Source organism: Pezoporus flaviventris, unplaced genomic scaffold, assembly GCF_033815535.1.
Source record: "Pezoporus flaviventris isolate CSIRO_AGI_PZ_B2104156 unplaced genomic scaffold, CSIRO_AGI_Pfla_v1 ptg000066l, whole genome shotgun sequence".
Lineage (NCBI taxonomy): Eukaryota > Metazoa > Chordata > Aves > Psittaciformes > Psittacidae > Pezoporus > Pezoporus flaviventris.
In genome coordinates, this window is record NW_026892614.1 from 28,407,989 (window position 1) to 28,431,813 (window position 23,825).

The following is a 23,825-nucleotide window of genomic DNA, read 5'->3' on the forward strand; positions in this document are numbered from 1 at the left end:
CTAGGCTGTGTAACTGTACAAGATAGACAGTCGAGATGACAATACCATTAACAACTGCTGCCTGCCTTCTAAGGACATTACCACTCAAGTTAGCAGTAAGTCATCTGTACTAATATAAGCCCTCTGTGCAGCTTGAGTATTACTCAAAGAGTGGCTAACACTAGAAGGAGCTAATTCTGCAGTGAAGACAGACAGGAAATAAAACTGTGAACTTGGCATTTTTATGCACAAAGAAACACGGATATTCAGTTCTAGTTTTATAAGCACATCGATTTCTTAACTTAGCAGAAAACGTAATTCTCAGACCAGCATATGAAACACTTGTTTGGCATGTGACTTTTTTGTTTTCTCTCCCAGGGTGGCAGAGTATTAGGGCCATTTTCAGGATCATGATTTCAACAGATACACTCTTTAAAAAGATTTGTATTTGGAAATAAAATAAACTTCAGAAGAAACAAAAAATCATGCCTCATAAATAGAAACAAACCCCACACCTCTCAAGTGGACAAACACTCCATAAACACACTACGGAGAAAAGCAAAAAATAACCCCAACTCTCCTGTAAATCTCAATAGCCTCGAGAAACCAAGCAAAAGATTGATGACCTATTTTAAAAACTTTATTTAAGGAAGGAAGAAATGGGAACCAAGAAACAACAACTGCAGAGTCTACAACAACCGCAGAGTCTATAGAGCCAAGCCCTCTGATACAAATTCACTGACTAATGCATAGTCTTATTTCATACAGCACAGAGGCATATAGAAAGCAAATATGCCAAGTCTGCATAGTCTCCAAGTTTTTAAATCCTGGACTTCATGCCATTTTGGAAGACAAAGGTGCAGAAATTAATTGTTATAAAAAGCGATGCTGTATTTTGTATTCAGTACCTCTCAGCTCTTACAGGTCTGACAGCCCAGATCCTGCTTCATGGTCCTCCTTCCACACCAGCCACACCAGTCTGCAGTAGGCAGCAAAGCCCCAGCCCCAGCAGACACATACAAACACATGCCCATTCAGCTCAGCCTGTTCCCCCCCAGAAATGGCTGTGAACAAACACCTTTAAATAAAGCATTTTAAGACCTCCAGCTTGTTTTGGTATGGACAGATGAGCTGGCTGGGCACAATGACAACCCCAGTGGAAGTAGCACTATTGCCCTACGGTCCGTCAGTGAAGGCAACACACATCAAACGCACACAGCAGGAAGACACTATGCCAAAAAAATAATTCATTTCAAGATTGCATTTTCTGGCATACATTTACATTCACTTGTCACAATACCTTAGTTTACCCCATCTCAGGAAATCTGCAAGAAAGCCTGCTCAGGTGACTGGCAGCACAGGGCCAGCTTCTGTGCCCATGGGAACCGATGCAAAAGGCTGAAGGAATTCAATAGTAACAGGATGGTTTCTTTCCAGGGATTTCCCATTTCCACCAAGCTGGAGGGACAACAGCCCCTACACAACTGCCCACTTTCCAACAGGACATATTTCTCTGTCCTGTATGTCTCCCCACATCCTTTCTATAAACTGTATTACAATTATACAAAAAAATAAACCCAAATCATTTTCAGCTGAACTTTACCCCCCACCCAGGATATATTCAAAGGCCATTAAATTGGCTTGCCTCCAACCTTCAGAGAGATCTTGTCAGGAGGGTTCTGGTTTTAACAACATGTATATATACATATTAATATGTACACAAAGAAGCCGCTCTTTCAGTTAGAAAAAAAATCAAATTTCATCACAGAATGAATCCTATAAAAAGATATGTAATAAAGTTGAAATACCCATAAAATAGCTATTACTAAAGCAAAGCTTTCGTCAATAAGCCTCCAAAACTTTAAATGAAGAAAATGGCTTCACGAAGTGGTAGTCTAGATTTCCACAGTGAGGACACTGCTGGACGTTGCTGTATTCAGAGAAATACTGCATGCCAATCCGTACATCTATTACTGGCTTCCCACAGTGCTTACAGTTCAGTCGAGCCTGTAAAAACACAAAGAAACAAAAAAATCCCTTTTGAAATAACCATACTCACCGCTGAAAACAAGGGCATCACACACAGTCCCTGCCCTGCCCTCCCTGGCAGGACAAGGGGTAAGTCAGAAAACCAGCGACAACGGGATCTGAGGGTAAAGACATTCCTCACCAGGACCGGTAACTTGCAGGCGTACACAATGCTTTCCACATGAAATGCCAGCACTGAATTCTAGAGAGTAGGTTACCTCCCACTCTGACTGACGGGAGGTAGAGAATTTCAGTTTATTTATGCAAATGATTGTTTTGTGTTGCTTAAACTCTGAGAGAATTCCTCAATCCCCAGCACAAGAAGTGCTGTCTCAGTAAATCATTAATGAAGCCCCAAAGCAAAGAGAGAAATTTTACATTTGTGCCATGCAATTCAACTGTTTAGGTTGACGTTTGAACGTGATCTATGAAATACGTCAGCATTTTAATCTTTGGTTTAACAAATCTATAGCTCGATCTACTTTATCAGCACGGCATGGTTTTGTATCACTTTAAGTATCTATTTAAACATTTATAATACATATCAGGTTATACAAACTAAACACCACTTCAAAGACACAAAGTATTCTATAAAATCCAACATTAACTGGGTGGATATGAGAAATAATTAAAGGTCAAGGGTGAGGACAGACAGAGCTATTAATGTTCAGCAGTAACAAAAAAAGTAAGTCTTCAGAAGAAACCTAGCTGAGAAACCTAGCCCAGCTGATGTAAAGAAAGCAAGAGGCAGTGTGAAAGCTCAGCAGGCCATTTGAAATACACACAAGAAGCAGAAGGGATTTGAGACTGTAAAGGAGTTTAAGAGTAAAGGTAGCAAATGATCAGTGGGGGCCTGAGCTGCGCCATAGCTTAAACTCACTTAAAGCCCAGTACACTAATGAAAGCTTTAGCTCTTCACTGCAAAGAACAAAAAAACATTTTCTATGGCAATCTTGATTTAAGGAATTTTCCTAGGATGAGAAGAAGAAGAAATTATTAAAGTACTATTACCGTTGAGACAAGACTCAAAAAGAAACAAACCACCAGCTCCACAACCATCTGCTCTGCTTGAAAAGCAGAAATTTCAAGAAATACAATCTAGTACGGTATGGATTTGTAGGATTTTTTTTCAGTAAAATGTTGTTTTCCCTCTTGCTACTATCCAGCACATCAACAAGGTGCTAGTAATCTGAGAGTGGCTGCAATTCGTTATCCTACATGCCCTTTTGTAATGTGTGATTAAATACTTTGAAATAAGGTATGCAATTATTCAAAATAAAATTAGCAGGGCAATAAATCATATACCATATTTCAATGTCATTCCTCTGTATGCATGGAATCATCTGTACCAATCATGGTGAAACAATAAGGCACACTATCTGGCAATTACAGTCACTGCAGCTAATGATTTCACAGTCAGTTCTATTACTTACCATGTACTGTCACACTATCCATTAATCATATAATTAAGGCTCTTGTATAATGAGACCTTAATTCTTGTCTTGTACATTCAACAGAAGCAATTCACATTTAAATTTGCTGGCTTTTACAGAGCTAGCATATCAGCATCAGTAGTTTATCTTTAGAAATGCCTATTTTTTAAAAAAGGTTACAGTCTCAAGAGGCACTAAATTTGGAGGCAGTATCTCTGTCTTTAGTTATAATCGTTGTCAATGTCATTTTAACCAGTAGCAGCAATACCACTTGTCTTTTGAGCAACACATTTTGTTAAGTATGTTAAATGTAAAGTAAAATAGCATTTCACATACTGACAAAACGGTATTTTAGATTGCTCTGAAGCACACACATTACCATGAAGTGATCACACTTCGAGTGAGTGCGACTTTGCAAGGCTCTTGTCCTAAGTCAGTAACAATACCAAAAGCAACAGCCCTCTCCTGAGCATCTCAGTGGACCACTGAGCTATTCCCAGACAAACGCTTTTTCCATGGCTGTCTACCCCTACTTGCACAACAGAGTGCTCTGCCCATCACATGACCAATTTTCTTGGATGCCGATGATCCTGCTCCCTCAGGCAGATGTCTACTCTGCAGTAAACCCAGGCTTTGGATCTTTCTCACCCAAGGTATAGATTCAGCGAGCACTTAATGAAAAATAAGCTGCTGCAGGCTGTGCCGGAGTACCATCATGAGAGTCAACCACAGCAAAGATTAAGTAGAGCTGGGTAGTCTCTAAGCACAAAGTCACTTTAGACCTTTCCATTCCATTGGGGTTTTTTTGCTACAATTATGGTAAAACACAATTCAACCAACTAAAAAAAAATCTGCATACATGAAACATGTGCTGGAAATGTGCAACTGTTATTACAATTGTTACTACTGGAATTACACCAGATACTGAACATACTTGCTAGTGATAATCCTAAGCATCAGATTTAATTGTTAATACATTTAAAGGGGCTTTATTTAAAAAGCTAACTACTGATCACTGGCCTTTGTCTAGCTATAGGCCACTGGGCCTCATAAGTTAAGACAAAGGCACAGGGACTTGGTCAGCTGTCTTGTATTGCACTCACAGGTACAGGCTGGAAAAGAAGGATGGAAGAAGAGAAAGGAAAAGAGATATAGAAACCTTGGCTTTACTTATCATCAGTTGGAATTTCACCTTATGAGTCTTATTTCCATATGGTACTAACCTGACAACAGGGAGATGCTGCCAGAATATCGTAGGTATACATAGTTCCCAGCTGATGCCAGCTTCCATCCCATCGGGACTTGCACTTAATGCAGATAATTTTGTGAACCCCTTCTAAGCAGTCTACGCAAACAGCATAAAGGTGCATAAGCCTTCCTGCAGACAGGAAAGACACTTCTTAATGAGACCAGAACAGAAGATTAAAACAGACATTTCCTGCAATGTGTTATCTGCCCAACAGTGATACAAATCATACCTTATTAATTTTTATTCTTTTTAAGGATAAATGATAAAGTAAAAAATGTTTCTCTATGGGAAATGCATAGGGCTCAACTGAAGCTATTTTCCATGTATGTAAAACTCAGGAATTAGTCATCACCCTGACCACCCTCCTTTCCCCATTTGCTGATACAGCTTAGCAATATATTTTATAAAAGGCACTGCTGAAACTCCATGTACAGATGCCAGGTTAAGCTACATAATCAGCTGCAGTGTTTCCAAAACCAGGATTGTGCCTAGCTTCATCTCCACCTGACAGAAAGAGCGGAGAAGTGTTGAAGCTTATTAGCAAGCTGGGTATAGATTCATTTAACAACTTGTCAGCATCTTCCAGCAAAGATGGAATTAAGGACCTGATATTCCTCCTGGAAAAAAGCAACAGCAAGAAGAGCAATTTTCTTTCATGTACTTTTTTTCTGACCATTAAGTATATTTAAAAACATTATATGTATTTCACATACACAGACTTTAACATGCCATTCAGAACTACAAATCTATTGAGCCCTATCATGACCTTAGGCTTGTATGCACAGTCAATTTCAAAACCTGAGTTATACTGACTTCCGTAAAAATCAAGTGGCTCGGACTTGAAAATGAAGCATTTTCTCTACATAAATCTGACTAAGCTCACCAATGCAAAATCCAAGATGCAAATTTCACACAAAATAAGAAGTCCTGCATAAATTATGGAGATCTGTCACCTAGATTATGCACGATTTGTAGTGACTGAATTCATCTTTTTTGTTTAGTAGTTGGCTATTAGAAGTGGGCTGTCACAGAGTAGTAATCTGTAATACACCATATTTTGTACTGCTATATAAGAAAAGCTAAGAAGAAGTGCAGTTACAGATCAGCTACAAAACAGGACTTATTACTTGCATGTAATATGTGTTTACTTTGGATTGCAATTTGTGCTCTTTAGCATCAAAGTACTGATCACAACCTGTAATTTAATGAACACACACATCTTGTACCTTTTCTAGATAAAAGGGAATGAAATATTGACAATTTATGATAAGTCCATACCATATACTTTCAAAATTAATAGTTTGGGTTTTAAATTTGCTTTGGTTTTTCAACCAGTTATTTTAGAAAAATCAGAAGTAAAAACCGGATTCTTCCTAAAATATATATACAAAATAAACTTGGTAGTATGAGCTGGCAAAAATTGAGCTATTCCTCACTGGTGTGTTCAGCTCTGGAAAATGTGATGCAATGAGACTGAAGTGCAAACATAATAAACTCTGTTCCTAAAGTGAACACTTGAGATTGGAAACATTCAAATAATTTCACGGACAGAAGACTTGTGTTGTGCAGGAAGATAAAATAATATTCCCCATCTGAAGTTCTGCACTGTTCCTGCGAGTTAAAATACTGTATTCCCCCACTGTTTAAATTCTTTTGTATGCAGGAAATGAGGCACATGATATCTTAAACATGCCTGAAATAAAAGAAGTGATTTTGCATACACCCTGGAACCACACCTTAAAAGCTTAATTTCATTTCAAAGAGTACTCGTGATAATAAACCATTTTACCCAGGATAAGGAGGTAAAAATTTTAACAATTAATTATTGACAGCATCTTGTCTGAGTTTTTCAGATGTATCAGCCAATGGGTAAGGAGCAATTAATTAAAAGACATATTTTTGCAGAGTTTTTCATTCTTAGCGGGAAATGTTAAAGAATGATGAGTTTCACTATTGCTAGACCAGCTCTTAGGACTGATGAAATCACAAGCACATTGTGCATGCCTCCCCATGAAAGTAAAAAAGCACTGTTATCTCACACACATACATTCCGTTTATCCTGGAGCTTTTTTGAGCTTGCGTATTTGCCTATCACTTCTTCTCCTTAAAGTACATTACACAATGCAGAAACAATAATGTTAGCATGCATACAGTTCAGTGACTTAGTGCGTAATGATTTAGGGAGAGAAATAAAACAATACAAAGTTTGTTGAGCAAAGGAATGTTGCATAACATGTATTATGACCATGCATAGGATATAATAAATTTATTGAAAGGAGAGAAACTGAAATGTTAAAATACATTGTTAGTGCCTTCCCAACACCCTTTTCGACATATAATTCTATGTTTTTGAACACCCATACTTTCTCTAACTGACTTGAGCCATGCTGGCTACCAGCAGGATGCGGGACAGGCATGTTTTGCCATGTACCACCCTGATCACCTAGTCTGGGGCACAGCTTTCAGGAAGAGCTGATATGCATCCTAGCCCACATCCTTTTGGTCCTGTAGGAGGAGGCAAGTAATACATTCCTTGGTTTCAACTCAGCTCAAAGCTGGGGCATGATCAGAATGCAATCCAAACAGGCAGGAGTTTGGAAGTAAGTAAGTCTAAACCCCTCACTATGCCTTTGCTCCTTCAACCCACCATATTAAAAGCTTACTTTTACTATGTCTAGCCTCTCCAGGCCAGTGTTAACATAGGCCAGACTATAGTCCTTTCCATATTAAAAAAAAAAAAACAGTTTGCTATAAAACAGAACTGACATTCTTCAGTCTGAAAGCAGATGAGAGGCATCTCACCTCACCAGTGGTACAAATATAACATTCACCCACACCGCAGCACAGCATGCTTAAATAGAAAAGGTTGTTTAAAAGGTTGATGCATATCTTGGAGTAAAGCTCACAACAGATAAATCAGAACACACATGCTGCAGAACAGATTGGCTGGGAAACCTTCCCAGGATCTACCTAGAATCAAGATGAGAAACATTTTAGTTGTAAACCAAAACACAAGGCATGGATCTTTCTATACAGCATCTGCTTTTGGTGTTTGTTTGCTCCTGTTTCAATCTGATCCACGTGACTAATTTGCATGTGACTTCAGGCTCTACAGAACTGCTTAAAAATGCAGAACTGGGATGAAAACCTACAATGGGGAGTACAGGGCACAGAAGGCAGTTCCATCATTTAATGAAACCTAGCATGACTGACAGGCAACCTGTACCTTGAAGGTGACAGGGAACATCATATTCAATCTCATCATGTCTCGATGGGCTAAGGAACAGGGTCCCATCCACCAGCGGAAACTGTTCAAACACTGGCAGCGCCCTGTGGCATAGTGCACAGTTTACAACGTTCCTGTGGCTGGCACTAAGAGCAGCAAGGATGAACTTCCGAAGGTCCTCCCCTTGGCCCACCTGGGCATCATCTTCCATCCGCACATGGAAGGTATTCAATTTATGCCTGGGGATATGAGTAAGCAGCTCAGACAGATCGAGCCTTCTCAAAAACTGCACAGGGGCATCGAAGTGTCCTGACCTATGTGCTTGCAAGCCAGCTGCCCCATAATCAAAATGCGCGTTCCTGAACATGCCCCCACCGGCCATGTTCTTCTTATGGGGCTCCAGGTGAATGGCATTCTTCAGAAACTCTCCTAGGTATCGGGAGGAACGAGGGACGCTGAAATGTGTGGGCGCAAGAATAGAGTAGCCGGTGGGTGGGGACTGGCCAGGAGAGACGCAAGGCGAACGGATGGTGTAGCTGCCGCCCATGATACCCTTCTCCTGGGAGTTCTGCCGGTCCATCGAGTGCCTTCGCTGGATGTCATTACTCAAGCCTTTCTGAGGCTTGTTGGCTGGCCTGCCCTTTTTGGCCTCCTCTGCTGACTCTGCCACTGACCTTCCTGTACTCTTCTCCAACACGGACTTTTTCTTCTTATCATCCTGCATTCGCTTCACTTGGTACCAGTCAGTGTCCTTCTTTAAATGACCCTGCCCACACCGACAGGAGCAAAAGCGAAAAGCTAGGTCATAGCCCTTCTTTGTCCACATGTTTTGGCGACACTGCTTTTCATTCCAGCTCCTGGCTCTGCCAATGCAATTGAACTGGACGAGGATACTGCTTTCCCACTCATAGAAGCACTGAAGGTGCATCCAGGTGCTGTATGGACAATGCTCGTTGTTGCATATAACCTTCTGGTAGTCATCCTTCTCCAGATCCACCGCCCTTCCAAAGCTACAGATCAGTGGAGTAGCACAAGGGGCTTCTGTGGAAGATAAAACAGAAGCATTAATAACGTAATAGCCCACTTATTGCAATACTTTTTCAAACACTGTGCTAAACATGCATGTGAGCTCTTACTCATGATCTGTATTATCAAAGAGCCCACAGGCACTAGCTGTGGGTTAGAGCAAAAGGCAGTCTTTGCCAGAAAAAGTTAAGTACGTGAAAAGGGATATGGAAATGAGGGAATAAAGAAACAAAATGACATTACAGCTTGTTTAATACTCAAAGCACCTCAGAAGCATTAGCCCTCCTCAAAGGCTTGTGGATACTGTTGCAAGGCCTTAAGAAGTGAGGAGAAAGCTTTGTGGATGTTTCTGGAAGGTTGCTTTGAAGCCTGAGAGGCAGCATGGGGAGAACACACAGATGTTTGTTTGAAAAACAAGGAGGCAATACAGCCTGGCTTTGCAATCACACGGAGAGGCAGGAATTGATCTTTTCTTTGGGACTGAGCAAGAGACAATAGCTATGGAGAGAAGGAGGAAGCAGAGGACTTTGAAAAGCAAGACAAACAGCTTATGTTCCTAGTACAGAAAGGAGGGCCTTTGTTATCTTGCTTAGGCAACTATAGACTGTACTATCATCACTGACCTCTTGGGTAGCTAAATTTCACAAACCAAATAGTCCTACAACACAGACAAATTGAAAAAAACAAATGCCACGTGTTACTAGCAGCAAAGTAGCAGCCTTTGCTATATCCTTCAGCAAAGAACAGTTTATTTCAATTATCTCCCTGCAACAATATCAGCTTCTAAACAAAAAAGTTCTGCGTTTATGGACCAGTGACGTTTTCCTCTTTCTCACCAAAGTACCACAGACTATGTATGACTCCATTTGTGGCTGTTCACTGGTAGCTGGGAGGCAGAGAAAGGATAGGAAATTTTCAGTTGGAGTTCCTATTGACCTTTAGAGTTTCTAGTTATGAAGTTTTTAGATGCTTACCCAAGTATTACAAGTACTTCTCCTCTGTATTTCTGACTTCTTACTTCCTCCACTTCACCAAAAACTACTACTGCAACAGGGCTGGCAACATGCCTTTTCACCTCTATATTGCGGCATTCAAACATGAGCAGGTTTCCTCAGGGTCTTTTGTGCTCAAGTGCCACCTCATCCCATGCAAAACAGAGGAAACGGCTCCCTGCAGTTTTCCAGCCTGAGCCAGAGCTCCAGGACTTTCAAAAGAGTTAACACCAAGCCCTGAGGAGAGAGGCTGCTGTGATCCAGGATTTTAGTTGTTTTTCCTTAGGACTTTAAATTTCTCTGATAACCAGGGAAAAAGCCCACCATTTCGTTCCATCGCTTTTAATCCCCTTCTTGTCCGTGCCAGCACAAATAATCAAACATAATTTGCAGGTGTTATGCTGCTACATTTACTCAGACTCTCATTAACAGACATACTATCCAGCCTTACCCGTCTTACGGCAGTAAGACACAGACGACTGCCAGGAGGCAGGAAGAAAGAACATGCCATGCTTTACAACAACGTATCTTTGCCATGCTAGTGGCTTTGTCCCTTCCCATCAAGTTTTTGTTAAAAGGCTATGAACAAACAAACAAAATCTTCAAGGTTATTTTCTACAAATTCAAGATTATGGTAGCTCTTAAGACTTATTTACCCAGAAGAGACAAGCACAAAGACCATGAGAAAAGGTTCCCAAGCCATTTCGTGGAAGATACCACATCTTCACCTCATTTCTCTGCCTCCATTTCTAATGCCAGAAGCAGCACAATTGCAAGGAGAATCTTCTGCAACACCTTTCCTTCAGGGACTGGCCTATAAACTGCACGCAAAGCACATTCCCCCAAAACATTCCCTTAAAGCAAAAAAAGCCTATTTCATTTTAAAATATGAACTTGTTCAGTCATTAAAACCATTACCATTACCAAACTGGAGAGAACAGAGATGAGAGGCGTTCCCTAGAGACTCTTTGGAAGTTCTTTCTACACATGTGACACGGATAATCTATTTGTTTTAGGTCTCTGAAAAATCCACTAAGAACATGCAGATTTTGAGATACCTTTGAAAGCATGAAGTTTATTGGCTACCAATGACTAATCTCTCAGTCTACAGAAAAGAAGGCTCAGGGGAGACCTTATCATCATGTTCCAGTATTTAAAGGGTGGCTACAAAGAAGATGTATTACATGGAAAGAATTACATGGAAAATACAAGTGGCAATGGGCACAAGTTACTCCTGGGGAGATTCTGGTTGTACACAAGAGGAAAAACTTTTTCATGAGAACAGTCAGCCATTGGAATAACCTTTCCAAGGAAGTGGTGGATTCCCCAGTACTGGCCACTTTTAAGGTCTGGCTCAACAGGGGGCTAGGACATCTTGTCTAGGTCATGCTTACTTAGAAAGGTTGGACTAGATGATCCTTGAGGTTCCTTCCAAGCTGGTATTCTACGATCCTATGACTCATTCTTTCATCCTATTTAGGGTCTGAAAGTATAGTTCGCAATTATAGCGACCTTATGCAATTTATGTCAGAGAAACCAGTTAAACTGAAGCCATTACAGGCAAATCATCAGAAGTCAGATGTGCAGCAAAATACCGGAGGTACCAATATGAATAGTTCTCACTTACACATTTCCTGTATTCATCTATTTTCGTGCATATTCCTTTCCACTACTGCCAGGAGGCAGGACGAAAGACCATGCCAAAAATCCATTTACGGCCCGCCCCCCCCGTGTTTCAGAGTGTAAATGTTCTAGCAGTTGCAGGTACAATTATAGCTGACAGCAGAGAAAGTTACTATACAAACAAGTCTAGAGATCTCCGCTTTAGAATAAAAGCTTTACACTTGTCATCCAAACTGCTGTAGTTAACCAACTAAAAAGGAAGAGTTTCCTTGATTAGCCTTTGAACATGTTTTTGGGGTTGGATGCAAAAACGTATGATCTCCAGCTCCCTTAGAAGCTCACAGCCTCTTCATTATGTACTGGGTGTCTAGAGGCTGCTGTAAAGGTGACTTTCAACAGTATTTTCCCCCTTTTCCTGGTGGTTAATAGAAGAACTGTGGAATGCGATATTCTCCAGCTTCTCCTTGAGAACTTACAGATTTCACATTACCTGAGGAACTTCCCAAACAGCATAACTATGAGCAGGAAAAAGCTTCAAATTTTGGACAGTGATGTCATTTTCAACACTTAACTACGTGACTACTAGATGACATTGCTTCATCTGATCTTCTATCTACTCAGTGTGATTTGGCTGGTCAAACAATCTCCATAGCAAAACCAAGTCTAGAGCAGCTACAAGAAGGCAACAGAATGAAGTGCCATTCTCCGTGCAGAAGACTGAATTGTTAAATGCTGGTATAGAGATCACTCTGGAAAATATCGCTAAGAGGAGAAGCTGATCCCTACTCACCTCTTCTGGGCACTCACTTGACATTTCACTACTGTCACTAATACTTCAGAGATCCAATAGGTGTCTCTGCCACATCAAGGTTAATGCCATGCTAGCCAAAGCCCCTCCTTTCACTAATACAGTTTTGTTAGTGCGAAGTCTGCTGATTTGGAGAAGGCCTTGATAAACCATTCCACTACCTGAAAAGCATACAGAAACTTGAAGCCAACATTTGGTTCTGCCTCGTATTTCAAATTCCAGCAGGTTTATCTGTACAAAACAGACTGTGCAGGACTGAACATCCCTTGCAGACTTCTCTCCATTCATATCTCCTGTCAAACATAATCATACCACATGTTCCTACATAAATAATAAATGAGAAAAAGAAAACAAAGCATTTTCTGAGTGCATCTTTCCTAGTTAACAGCAACAGATACACCTTCAGAGCAAAAGAGACTACATTCAGATCATTTAGTATGGGAGCCACATTAGCAGATGTAAAGAGCTCATCCCATCAATTCACACCCTTGAAAGCACTCTGGGTTATTTAATCATTTTGTAAATGAGACAAAGCATTTATTAGAGAATGACGAAACTTTAAAAATTCTTGTTACAAAGCCCTTTAATTTCCCTTTTACTAGAAATGCATTTTGAAATTATTATTCACAAAGAGCTAGAATCATCGTCTTAAATGTTTTATGATAACAGCAGGATTACTGTGAAGAGAGACAACAAAGGGCAGTAAATAGAAATTCCCATTACGAAACTGCCCATCCACACCTGCAGCACCAAGCTGGTTTGTCACCTAAAAATAACTGGCTTCCAAGAAGGTAATAGCTCACCAAAGCTGTGAAACTGAACTTCAGAAAAATGAAAGATTATGAGGTACGAGAGAGCAGCATCCATTCTCCCGGCAGACCTTTGTGAAATAATACCTAAATGACCATAAAAGTACTTCTATTTTACCTCTCAGTTTCAAGATTATTTTCACTGACTAAGAGAACAAAATAAGACAGCGTGCAATTTTGTGTACCAGAACGGCTTCGACATTTTGACATAAGTGCACGGCTGTAATAGAGAGGCTGCCAAGTTGCAACTGCAATTGCACACTGCTTCTTTCAAGAAGTTGGGTTTCCACATAAAAAATAAATGCTTTAACATATTCCACTGTAGTGATTTTTATCGGTAATTCAGAAAATAGCTGTGAAGGGCAGCACATAAATGTCCTATAAAACAGAAATAACATAAAATATTCCAAACAAATGTGAATTTGAGCAAAGGTAGCTCACTGTTTAAACAAGGTAATGTTTTATGTTTGACAGAGCTACCATAAAATTAACTTTTCTTTCAGAAACAAAAACATGACAGAGTACTGCAAAGGAGCTGGTCTGGGCGTTTGGCTTTCTCTCCGTTTTTTCTTTCAGGTTTATAAACATTAATAAAAGCCAGGAATAGAAACAGATGAGATAAATCACCTTCAACAACAACAACAACAAAAAATCCGACACAGTAACTATTCTACCTTTGAAAACAAAAACAAAACAAAAACAAAAACCAGAAACAGGGTAAATGAAGACTACCATTCCTGTTATATGACCCAAAGGAAAGCAGCAGAACAACAGCTGCCAGAGGAACTTGCCTCTGATTAAGTAAATGGAGGAGAATATTGTTTACTTCAGTTTACATACCCATCATAAAAGCAAAGATGCACCCAGCAAGCCAAATGCAGTGATTCCATGACTTCAGTTTTGTGACTGCTCTCATTTGTTCCAAGCCCTCAATGCAGATGCCTAAAGCAAAATTCGCTCTTCCCCCACCACATTCCCACAGTATCCATTGTGTTAGGCACCGGAGTTTTTCAGTCAGTGGACAGAAACAGATAATTATTTCCTGTGCTTGTCAGCATAGGCTTCAGCTCAAGGCCCAGACTTGTGATTTCTGGTAAAGCTCAAGGGAGGTGGTGAGGCTGAGGGCAGAAGACAGAGAAGCATGGCTGGAAGAGGCAGCCCTACTCCCTACTATCACCTTAAAACAACTGTCAGGTAACAGCAGGTTGTTATGGATCTGGAAGAAGAAATCATTAAAGAAAAACCCACAAAGAGGTAAGGTCTTAGCACTGAATCGGGTGCAAGGCCCTTATCATGACCTGCATTTCACCTTCACTCTAGCATCTCATCATCTATGCCAAGGACACTTCTTCACTTGCCAGCACATTACCTAGGTCAGAACAGCACCTGTGGGACACATACTTTGCAAAGTAAGCACTTTTAAACCCTACCACTGCTTTCCCATGAACAGTGCTCTCTTCACAGCCCTAAACAGCTGGGAATTGTTCACTCTGCCAGCTTGAACCAGAGCCAAGTCATTTCTGTGGAAGGCTACTCCCTACCAACCATCTGCACACACTTCACTTACACTGACTTCAGGCTTGGCCTCCAAGGGAGTCTTCAGAAAAAAAAACAAAAAGGCCTAGCAACTACACAGCAGTGGGACGATGCCACGGAAAACATGAAGACTCAACTCATACCTGTCACATTAACACCTTCTAACTTACCACACAGTCAGAACTAGTGCCTGATTATGAGATCAGCAATTAGCATGTGACAGAAAGTCATAGAATCACAGCATCATAGAAAGGACCTTAAAATCATATAGTACCTATAGTACCTACCCCCCTGACGTGAGCAGGGACACCTCCCACTAGACTAGGTTGCTCAAGGCGCTGGCCTTTGAACACTGCCAGGGATGGAGTAAGTCAGTTACCCATGGCTCTTATTCAACCACCCATTTGCAGCTTCTACCATCATCTCACCAAACTAAGTCAGAAAGTCAAGAGTGGAACTGTACAAACTAAAGAGGATAGGCACTTACACGTGCAGAGTAGTTTTGCTTACACAGCCATCTGTGCTCCAAGCTGGACCAACTGCCTACACCACTTAAACCCATCATAAGAATTCACATGTTCTTGTGGAAGTCACTATAATCTGTACAGTTACCATCTTGCCAACTTCTTTCCATTTAATACCTGTTGTCCAAACACAGAGAACGACTCAAATCACCAGTTTCAGCTTTTGCTTAGGGTGTGCAGACCCTATCTGCATAGGAGAAATCTTGCCCTGGTTTGTGATGCAATACCCTCAATCCAACTGAAAATATCACTGGTTCACCAAAGAGAACAGGTCTGAGCCTCTACCTGTATCAGCACCAGTACAACTAATGCCAATGCACTCCTGATACTCCCATGTGAATTCTCAGTTGTCTTAACCAGGTCAGGCAACAACTGGTCCTCCGTGCCACAAGTAATCATGCTTGGGTCAGAAAGACTTTTCACACTCTTCAGCATAGGGTGGATTTTTCTGGTGGCCTTTATCATGGTGAATGCAGAGATAAGCGACTGTCTCAAGACTGGCGGGCATCTACATGTTTTGAACAGTGACTGTTGCTTTGTCTGCACATGAATCATCCTTACAAAAAAGCATTTCACCATTAACTTCTTTCACTGAAGCCTTCCAATAGCTTTTAATACCTTGAAACGTTACAGAAAAGTAACTCTGGTGCCTTGAGAAACAGACAGCCTAATACTAAAGCAGACTCTAATGCACCTGCCCTAGCAAGTTTTTAGTGACAAATACTAACTCATGCTGAGAATAAAGAGATAACCGTGACAAGCAGTAGATGGCCCAATACCAAACACAGATGTAAACACCACAGGCTGGATTTGCCCAGATTGAGAGCCAGCTAGCCTCAAGACCCAGCACAAAAGCACAAGTAGGGAAGAGCAAAAGGAGAAAAGCTTGAATCAAGTGATACCACCATCCATTCTACTTTCACATCTAGGGATGCTTGAGCTATCAATCTATCCTCTCCAAGTTTCAGTAGGACAGTATTTTTATTTCCCATGCTTAAAGGCTAAAGGAGCTGTAAGAAACTCAGTAGGAATCACGAGATGCAGTAACCCTAGCTGCAGTACTCAGCATCTCTGCAAGACAGCAGCTCTGGCATGTGGAGCTGTTGGTCCCAAAAGACACCTCCCTCATGATGCTGTGCTGGCTCCCAACCCTGCCCATGTGCCATCTTTGGCGTCTGTGCAGTGCACAGAGATCTCGACTGTACACTGCTCCCAAAACAGGTATCAGTACCACAGAAACGGAGACTGGGAGCGCCAGGAACACTAAATAACTACGTTCTGATTGAAGCTACCTCCAAGACAGGAACAACAGCAATATCCCTCTCAAGCCTAGGAAGGAGGGCTGACAGACTCTACCACTGCAGGAGAAACAAAGAGATAGAGGTTAAAGTGAATGCTCTCAAGATAAACATCACTAAGTCTACTGGGAAATGCCAGTACTCCACTTAAAATCTCACAAGCTTTCATATGGAATTACCCACTCTGGTGACTAGATTACTGCTTCAAAATTATCTGAATTTCCACCAAAACTGTTTAAAGAAAGCTCATGCTCCACTTATGCTGTTGTAATTTAGACACCTTGGAGATTAGCTGGAGTATTTTAGCCTGACCTGGATGCAAGGTTTATCTCTATTTTTTTCCCCTCACACACGTTGCAGGAAGAAAAGCAGAGAAAAATGGACGACTGCCAGTCATCATTGTACTATAATATCAAAGGATGTCTCAATATGCAAGGCTGACAAAACTTACAAATATTTCCAAGGACTAGAAATCGTTCTGTCACTACTTGTTAGATCATTAGGAGGAAGATATGGGATGAGTACAGGCAAACTAAAGCAATCAATTAAAAAACTATGTTTCTTCATATAAGACCTAACAAACATCAAGCCTAACCCTTATTCATGCAAGCACTACACTTGAGCAAATGACTAATCACATGAACACGGAATCCTGTCAGGGCACCGATAACCACACTGACAGCAAATAACTGACAAAAAAAAAGAAAAAATGGTGTGTACTTGCTTGCATGAAAGGACAGAATTTACTGTATCCAGTAATACTACAGCCATGATTCAATTTGCAAAGACTTGCAGTACACAAATTACATTTGCTACAAAAGCATGTAATTGCATAGTTTTAAAAATCCTAAAACTAATGTGAAAGTCCTTTCGAACCCAATTTGCATTGATACACTGAAATCCACATTCAACTGATTTCTGCAGTTAGAAGAACTCAATGGAATTATGAAGCAAAATGGTTTCCCTTCAGAAAATTAACAGGTATTAAATTTTGTACTCACTGCAACAGAACAGAAACTTAATTTTCCAGGTGGTCTCACTGATATCAATAGGACTCCCTCAAGTTAAGCAACAAGAAGGTGCCAATACTGAACATCACTAGAGTGCCAAACTGGAACTGATTGTTATATGCAGCAGGGAACATTTGATAGCAAATATTAATCCATGCCTAAATACTACAGCAATTTGTGCTCTAAAAATACATTTTTAAATATTGCACTGAGAAATTTTTTGACCTTCTTTAACAATCCTACCTCCACAATAGCATCCTTTTCTTTTTAGTAAATCTTAATTGTTGGCCAGTCACAGTTTTCAACACAGACTGTTGCACTGACTGATTTTCTTCTTCATACACTTGTCCCACATTAGCATTTTCATTTGAAAGTAACCCGGTTTTACAAATCTGTGCAGCCCAGGTGAGGAGTGAGCAAAAGCACTGCTGGCCATTTTACATCCAGCTAACTACAGATAAGTCGAGAGCCCAGCCAGCACAGTGGGCACTGCTCGCACAACCCCTCAGCTGCCGTGCCAGGAATTCCACTCCTGGGAAACTGCACCCCAGTGAGACCTGCAGCAACCACCTCCACTGGCTCCCCCACAGCCTCTTCTCCCCCAGAGACCCTCATGCCCAGGAATCCTGTACAAATCTGACCTCTGGCCACTCCACCTGACAACCTACCAACTTGCCAGCTCTGCCATGTCTGCAGTTTAAGGGCTCACTTCCGCTGGAGGGAAGAAAGTATAGTCTTAAAACAGGGGGCAGTGCATTGTAGGACAGTGATTTAGAGATAGCTATGCCATATTTTTTAGTTTAACTTAGCTGGCTCTAATGAACCCCATGTTTAAGGGGAAAAGCACAGATAAGGGGAGCCAGCTCCTCCTTTTTGCTCATCTTACAGCACCGAAGCTGGATATACTAGAGTTACAAGGACAAGGGGTGAAGCAAGATGCTAAGACAGCAACCATCAAGAAGAGGAAGAAGAAGACTGGGGTCTCCTGGACACAATGAGGCCAAAAATGGAAATAAGGCAGAGAAAATGGATGGAAGAAAGAATTTTAGGGTCAAAAACAACTACACGTGGAAATCAGTGCAAGGAGTTTGTACAATAAAGAAATAAAACAGTTGTAGCCCAGCCTCAGCAAGGCAGAAGCAGAAAAGGAATTTGCCACTCAGAGCCCCTCAGATCTGAAGTAAGCGTTTTGGATTTTTCTCTTCTGCTGCTCAAAGTACCACAAAATGTCTTGCATTCTTACACTCACTTATGCCTGCAGATGGAGATAACCTACTATTGCCACTGGGAACGCTGGTAATCCACAACGCCGGAGTCAGGGGCAAGTGCTCAATCCCATGGAGCTGCTGGTATAATTTTAGATGATGACAGGTCAGACTTTCCAGTTTGGTGATGAAAAGTAAACCAGAAAATTAGCTAGAAGACTGAACATTTATTAAGAGCGTCATTCAGCCATTCTGAAGGCAGGGATTCTAAGAAATGAGGCTGTCTGTGACACTGCATTTTAGTTTCCCTCTGCACTGTGATACTGTTAAGCTAGTCCACATACCTCCCTCTCCATGACCTGTCCCTCATTCTTTGGTCAAGAAAGATTAATCTATCATATACAGAATTCCTGTTTGGTCTGATGGTAAGATATGAAACAAAGACACAGCTACAGAACATGAATCCTCCTTGTGAGCATTATCACAACAGCTCCAGTGCAAGACAGAGATAAGCTGCCACATCTAGTCAATGGTTATGCTCTCCACCTTCCTGATTCCCATGTGGGAGTCTAGGAATGTTCAGTCACAGTTTGAGCTCAGAACATGCGAAAATTAAAACACCTCCAAAAAAACAGCATAAGCAGACGCCCTCTTGGGGCAGGGGAGAAATCAGCTCACATTTCTCAACCATCATGCCAAAACTTGAATGACAGCTGGAGGGAAAATTGTGCAGGGACTGAAACTAAATTTGTCTAAATGTAAAAGGGAACATCTTTCCACTGTAAACCTGTGCTGTAACAGCAGTTCCGTATTACATGGCACCGTTAGTCAGAGCTGCGCGGAGAAGCCCAAAGGAAATGAAAAATTCTGTTTCATTACGGCAAATGGATGAGGGCAGAAACAATACCCAGACCACATCATGAACTGTGAAGACTTCAAAAAAATTACCTGAACCACCATCCCTTCCCTGAGTGAAGCAGGGTCCTAAGGGGACTGCATAATTAGCCTGTCTTACTGAAACCATGATGCAAAGCCAAGGTTTGAACAGCCAGTCTTAATTTTGCAATTATTAAATCTGCTGCTTTCATCTCTGCGTACTTCTGTCTTGTCACATTCATGAAAGAAAACAGGCTATGTTATTATGATCATCTACCACTTTTCCAGGATGAAGTAGGAGAGTGGTAACATCAGACACATGCAAATTACTCTAGAATAACATATGGCGACGATGCAGGAGAGAAGAGTGAGCCCAGAGATGAGGGACCCACAGGACCAGTGATCCTAGGCAGCCCAAGTCACAGCATGGAGCTTAATGGTCCAAAAGCAGCAGTGAAGAAGTTCCCTGTGCCCAGCACACCTAATCCACAACCCAGAGAGGCTCCCATGAATAGGACTGACTGCATACAGCAGAACTCTATTAACCTCACAACTCACTGCAGCAGACACCTCCTCCATAAACTGTTTGGTGATCAAGTAACCAACCACAAGTGCACAGACTCTTACAAACCTCTCGACTCTAGTAATGGGATACTTGCCCCCGAGGCCCTGGCTTTACTACATGGCTTCATTTCCAATTCATCGGTTTTGAAGACTTGGGGGAATCCATTATCATTATCTAATCTTTTCCTTGCACACAAGAGCCGGACCCCCAGCTCTGCAGCACGACAGCAGCAGTTTCTCTTTTCATCTCCTGAACCGAAATTGTTGAAAGCTTTGGACTTATCAGTGAGAAAACAATTTAGTAAACATCCAGCTCAGGATAATCTGATGGGCAGTAGTCGACATAAAATAATGCTAGCAACCACATCCACTCCTCCAGCCTTTATGATTATCTAAATAAAAGATATGACTAGATGCAATGATCCTGTCGCAGCAAAGATGAGGTGTGCTGACCAGGCACTTCCAGCAAATGCTGAAGCCAGTGTTGTACCTCTGTTGTGAGAGGAGCAGGGAAGGGGAGGGGGGGAAATCTGACAAGAGCCAAGGATGTTTCTGACCACTGACGTCATATGGAAGCAGAAAGAATAAAGGAGCATCTCATGTTAGCTCTTCAAAAGGCAGCCGCAACTCCTGAGGAAGCTGGTCAGCAGAGAGGAAGGATGCATAAGGCACCTGGGACACACAGCTTGACAGCTGAAGACTGATACCCTGTCCAGCTAACAAGCTGGATCACTACCAGTGTTCACTGGCACCACCTCCAGTGGCATCTGCGCAAGGAACACCAACCACCGCACTGTCCCCAGGGGAACAGTCGCACCATAAACACACCTCTGCTTTCACTTGTGCTTGAGGAAAAAAAAAAAAAAAGGAAACACTGTTTCTCCCCACCCCAAAAACTAAACAAAAGCTGAGTGTCTGTGTGAGACACCACCTGCAAGTGGATGCCGCACGTAATACATCACCAGACCAAAGTCATAACAAAAATGCTCTAGAAATTCCCTAACTCTGGCTAGGTGTTATTTTTTTCCTTGTTTACTCACTTGGAGCAAATAGTGAAAAAATAAAAAAAAAAGAAACAAGCAAAAAAGGAAATTCTAAGCATTCTCCACGATTCTCTGGAGTAATACTCATATAAAAGCAGTCTGGCAAAGCTAAAGTGATGCGAAATTAATTGCTAATATTTCTAAGGAAAAGTTTCCATTAAATAATACACAGGAATCAAGACATTTTGAAACACAAAGTGAGATTCCTGGGACTACCTTTTGCTGACAGCAGCCATGCAAAACAACCGCCACAAAGTATAAAACCAGTTGTAGCCACCCTCCCGCTTTTTCCAAAGCTCCATGTGTAAAATGCTGAAAACCAACCTGAGGGGGGAAAAAGTCAAGAGTAGGGACTCTGCACCTCGGTTTGTAAATCTAGCAGCTGACCGAAGATTTGGGAGAGGCGGCAAGGGGGGTCGGGGGAGGCGCTGGCTTAGCAATAAAACTGCAATAAAATTCTCGCCTACCTTTACTTTTAGCCCGAAATACCATTTTGCAAGAACGCCTTCAAACATGAACAGCAATGCAAGTTTCTGCGAGAAAACACCTTACCAAAATTACTCCGAACTCAAAACCAGCCCGCCGATCAAAGTCAGCATAAAATGGTTGGTAAAAAGTGAGCGCGTCACCCTGCCGAACCCAACCGCTGTAACCGCTGTAAAACGGCAAAAACGGACCCAAGACTAGGACTCCATTTTTAATCGTGCTGAAATACAGTCGGGATTTTGCCCCCGAGCCCAGAGTTAGCCGAGGCGCTGCCGGGGGTGAGCTCCGTCCCCGGCAGCGCACCCTGGTCCGCCCCCCGCCTGCCCGCAAATACGGCTGCCTCCCGCTTCCAGCACCGCCGCCGCGGAGGCACCCGCCCTCCGGCGGGTCAGCGGGCGGGGACGCCCCAGCGAGCAGCCCCCCGCCCCGCCGCGCACTTCGGGGACATCCCGGCAGCAGGCGCAGCGCCACAGGGCCGCGGGCGGCGCCCGCCTGTCCCGTTCCCCCCCCTCTCCGGCCCCGCCACGGCTTCCCCCTGCGTATGCCTTCGCGTCCCCGCTCTTCGGGTGCCCGGCCGCCGACTGCGCCACGGCGGGCCCCGGGAGGCCGCGGGGCCCGGGCCGCCGCTCACCGCTCTTGACGTCTCCGGGCGCCGCGCCGCCCGCCGCCGCCGGGCCGCCCGCTCCGCCGCCCGCCCCGCTGCCGCCGCCAGCCGCCGCCGCCCCAGCTCCGCCGCCAGCCGCGGCACCGCTGCCTGCTGCCGCCGCTGCTCCGCCGCCCGCCGCCGCCCCGTTCTCCTGCTCGTCGCCGCTGCTGTTGGCGCGCTTGTTCTTCTTGCCCTTGCCGCCCTTCTGGTTCGGCATCGCGGGCCCGGCCGCCGCCGCGGCGAGGCCGGCGGCGGCGGCTGCGGAAAGCGCAGCCGCCGCTACCTCCGGCTCATGGCGGGGCCGTCGCGGCCGCGCTGCGCTGCGCCGCGCCCGCGGTGGGCGGCAGGGCCCGGAGGGCCGGGACGGGGAGGGCGAAAGGCGTGTCCCGCTCGGCCTGCCGCCGCCGCCCCGCTTCCTCCCGGAGCAGGCGCGGGCGCTGGCGGCAGCGGGAAGCGGAGCGCGCTGGGGAGGGCTGGGGCTGAGCCAGACGGGGGGAGCGGGAGGGGCTTATCGGGAGGGGGAAAGCCCCGCTCCCACCAGCACACGGCGGAGTCGCCGCCGGTGGCAAGGGGCGGCAGGCGCAGCGCCTCCCGGGAGGGGGCAGAGCGCTCCCCGCTCTGGGAACCGGAGCTGGAACCGGGCACCCCCAGCGGGCGGGGCGGGGCGGGGTGGGTGGTCGCCCCGGGAAGCGCTGCCGCGGGAGGTAGGGCGGCGGGTTTGGAGCGCGGGCGAGCGGGACCCGCTGGTGCCGCGGTCTCTGTGCGCACTTCTCGCAGGAGTCCCGGTGCCGGCCCGTGCGGTGAGGGCTGGGCTCCAGCTCGGCATCCCTGGCCGTGTGGATGTCCCGAGCGGGGAACTGTTGGGAAATGTCACCTGGCGGTGCAGGAATAAAAGGGTGGGAGGGTGTGTGTCAAAAAAAAAAGTAGTCTCGTGTTTGGGGGGCGGGTTAGGAAGCACAAAGCCTTACAATATTGCAACCCTGAGCTGAGATTTTTCATCTCAGGTAGTTACTGGTAGGGGTAGCTCCGTGGGTGATGGGGAGCAGGGATGAACCTTTAGAATACATAGGAGTTAGGTGAAGGCTGTCAAACTGGGCTGAAGCGGAGCTGGAAGCCACCCTGCCTCGAGGGAGGCGTTGTGGAAGGGCAGCAGCTTCAGCTTCTGTCGGAGCCCGGGCTCGGTGAGAGGCACTGCGGAACACTGGTAACGAATATTCACAGGATTCCTACACCCGTGGAGGTGAGATGCTGCCAACCAGCTGCAAAACTGGTGGTCGCGTTGGTACCTACCAGTTTATCCAACTTGAGAATAGAAAGTACAACCTGTTATAAGAACAGTGCACCAGCTCCCAGCCTGAGCAGTTACTCCAAGCCTGGCAACCTTTTTCTTGCACATAAATTAACTTTTTTTCCTTATGACCCAGATCCTGCAGCTTAGATTTCCATGATTCCCTTCCAGAAGTA

At 43.7% G+C, this 23,825-nt stretch overlaps 1 protein-coding gene across 1 annotated transcript; it reads right to left on the reverse strand.

The window, feature by feature from the left end:
- Positions 1-603: 603 nt before the first annotated feature.
- HECA (hdc homolog, cell cycle regulator) lies at positions 604-22,681 on the reverse strand. The gene is made up of 4 exons (XM_061471708.1): positions 22,347-22,681; positions 7,916-8,956; positions 4,664-4,818; positions 604-1,986 (listed from the first exon to the last, which is right to left on the reverse strand). Exons 1-4 carry the CDS (start codon positions 22,576-22,578, stop codon positions 1,822-1,824), a joined length of 1,593 nt encoding a protein of 530 aa, XP_061327692.1. The 5' UTR covers positions 22,579-22,681; the 3' UTR covers positions 604-1,821.
- Between the last annotated feature and the right edge of the window lie 1,144 nt (positions 22,682-23,825).

Excerpts from the sequence above, each read along its gene's own strand:
- HECA (XM_061471708.1), bottom strand. The coding sequence starts at position 22,578 with ATGCCGAACCAGAAGGGCGGCAAGGGCAAGAAGAACAAGCGCGCCAAC. Across the intron at positions 8,957-22,346 it reads GCCCGGAGACGTCAAGAGCG|AAGCCCCTTGTGCTACTCCA; the intron begins GTGAGCGGCGGC and ends TATCTTCCACAG. Across the intron at positions 4,819-7,915 it reads TGTTCCCTGTCACCTTCAAG|GAAGGCTTATGCACCTTTAT; the intron begins GTACAGGTTGCC and ends TCCTGTCTGCAG.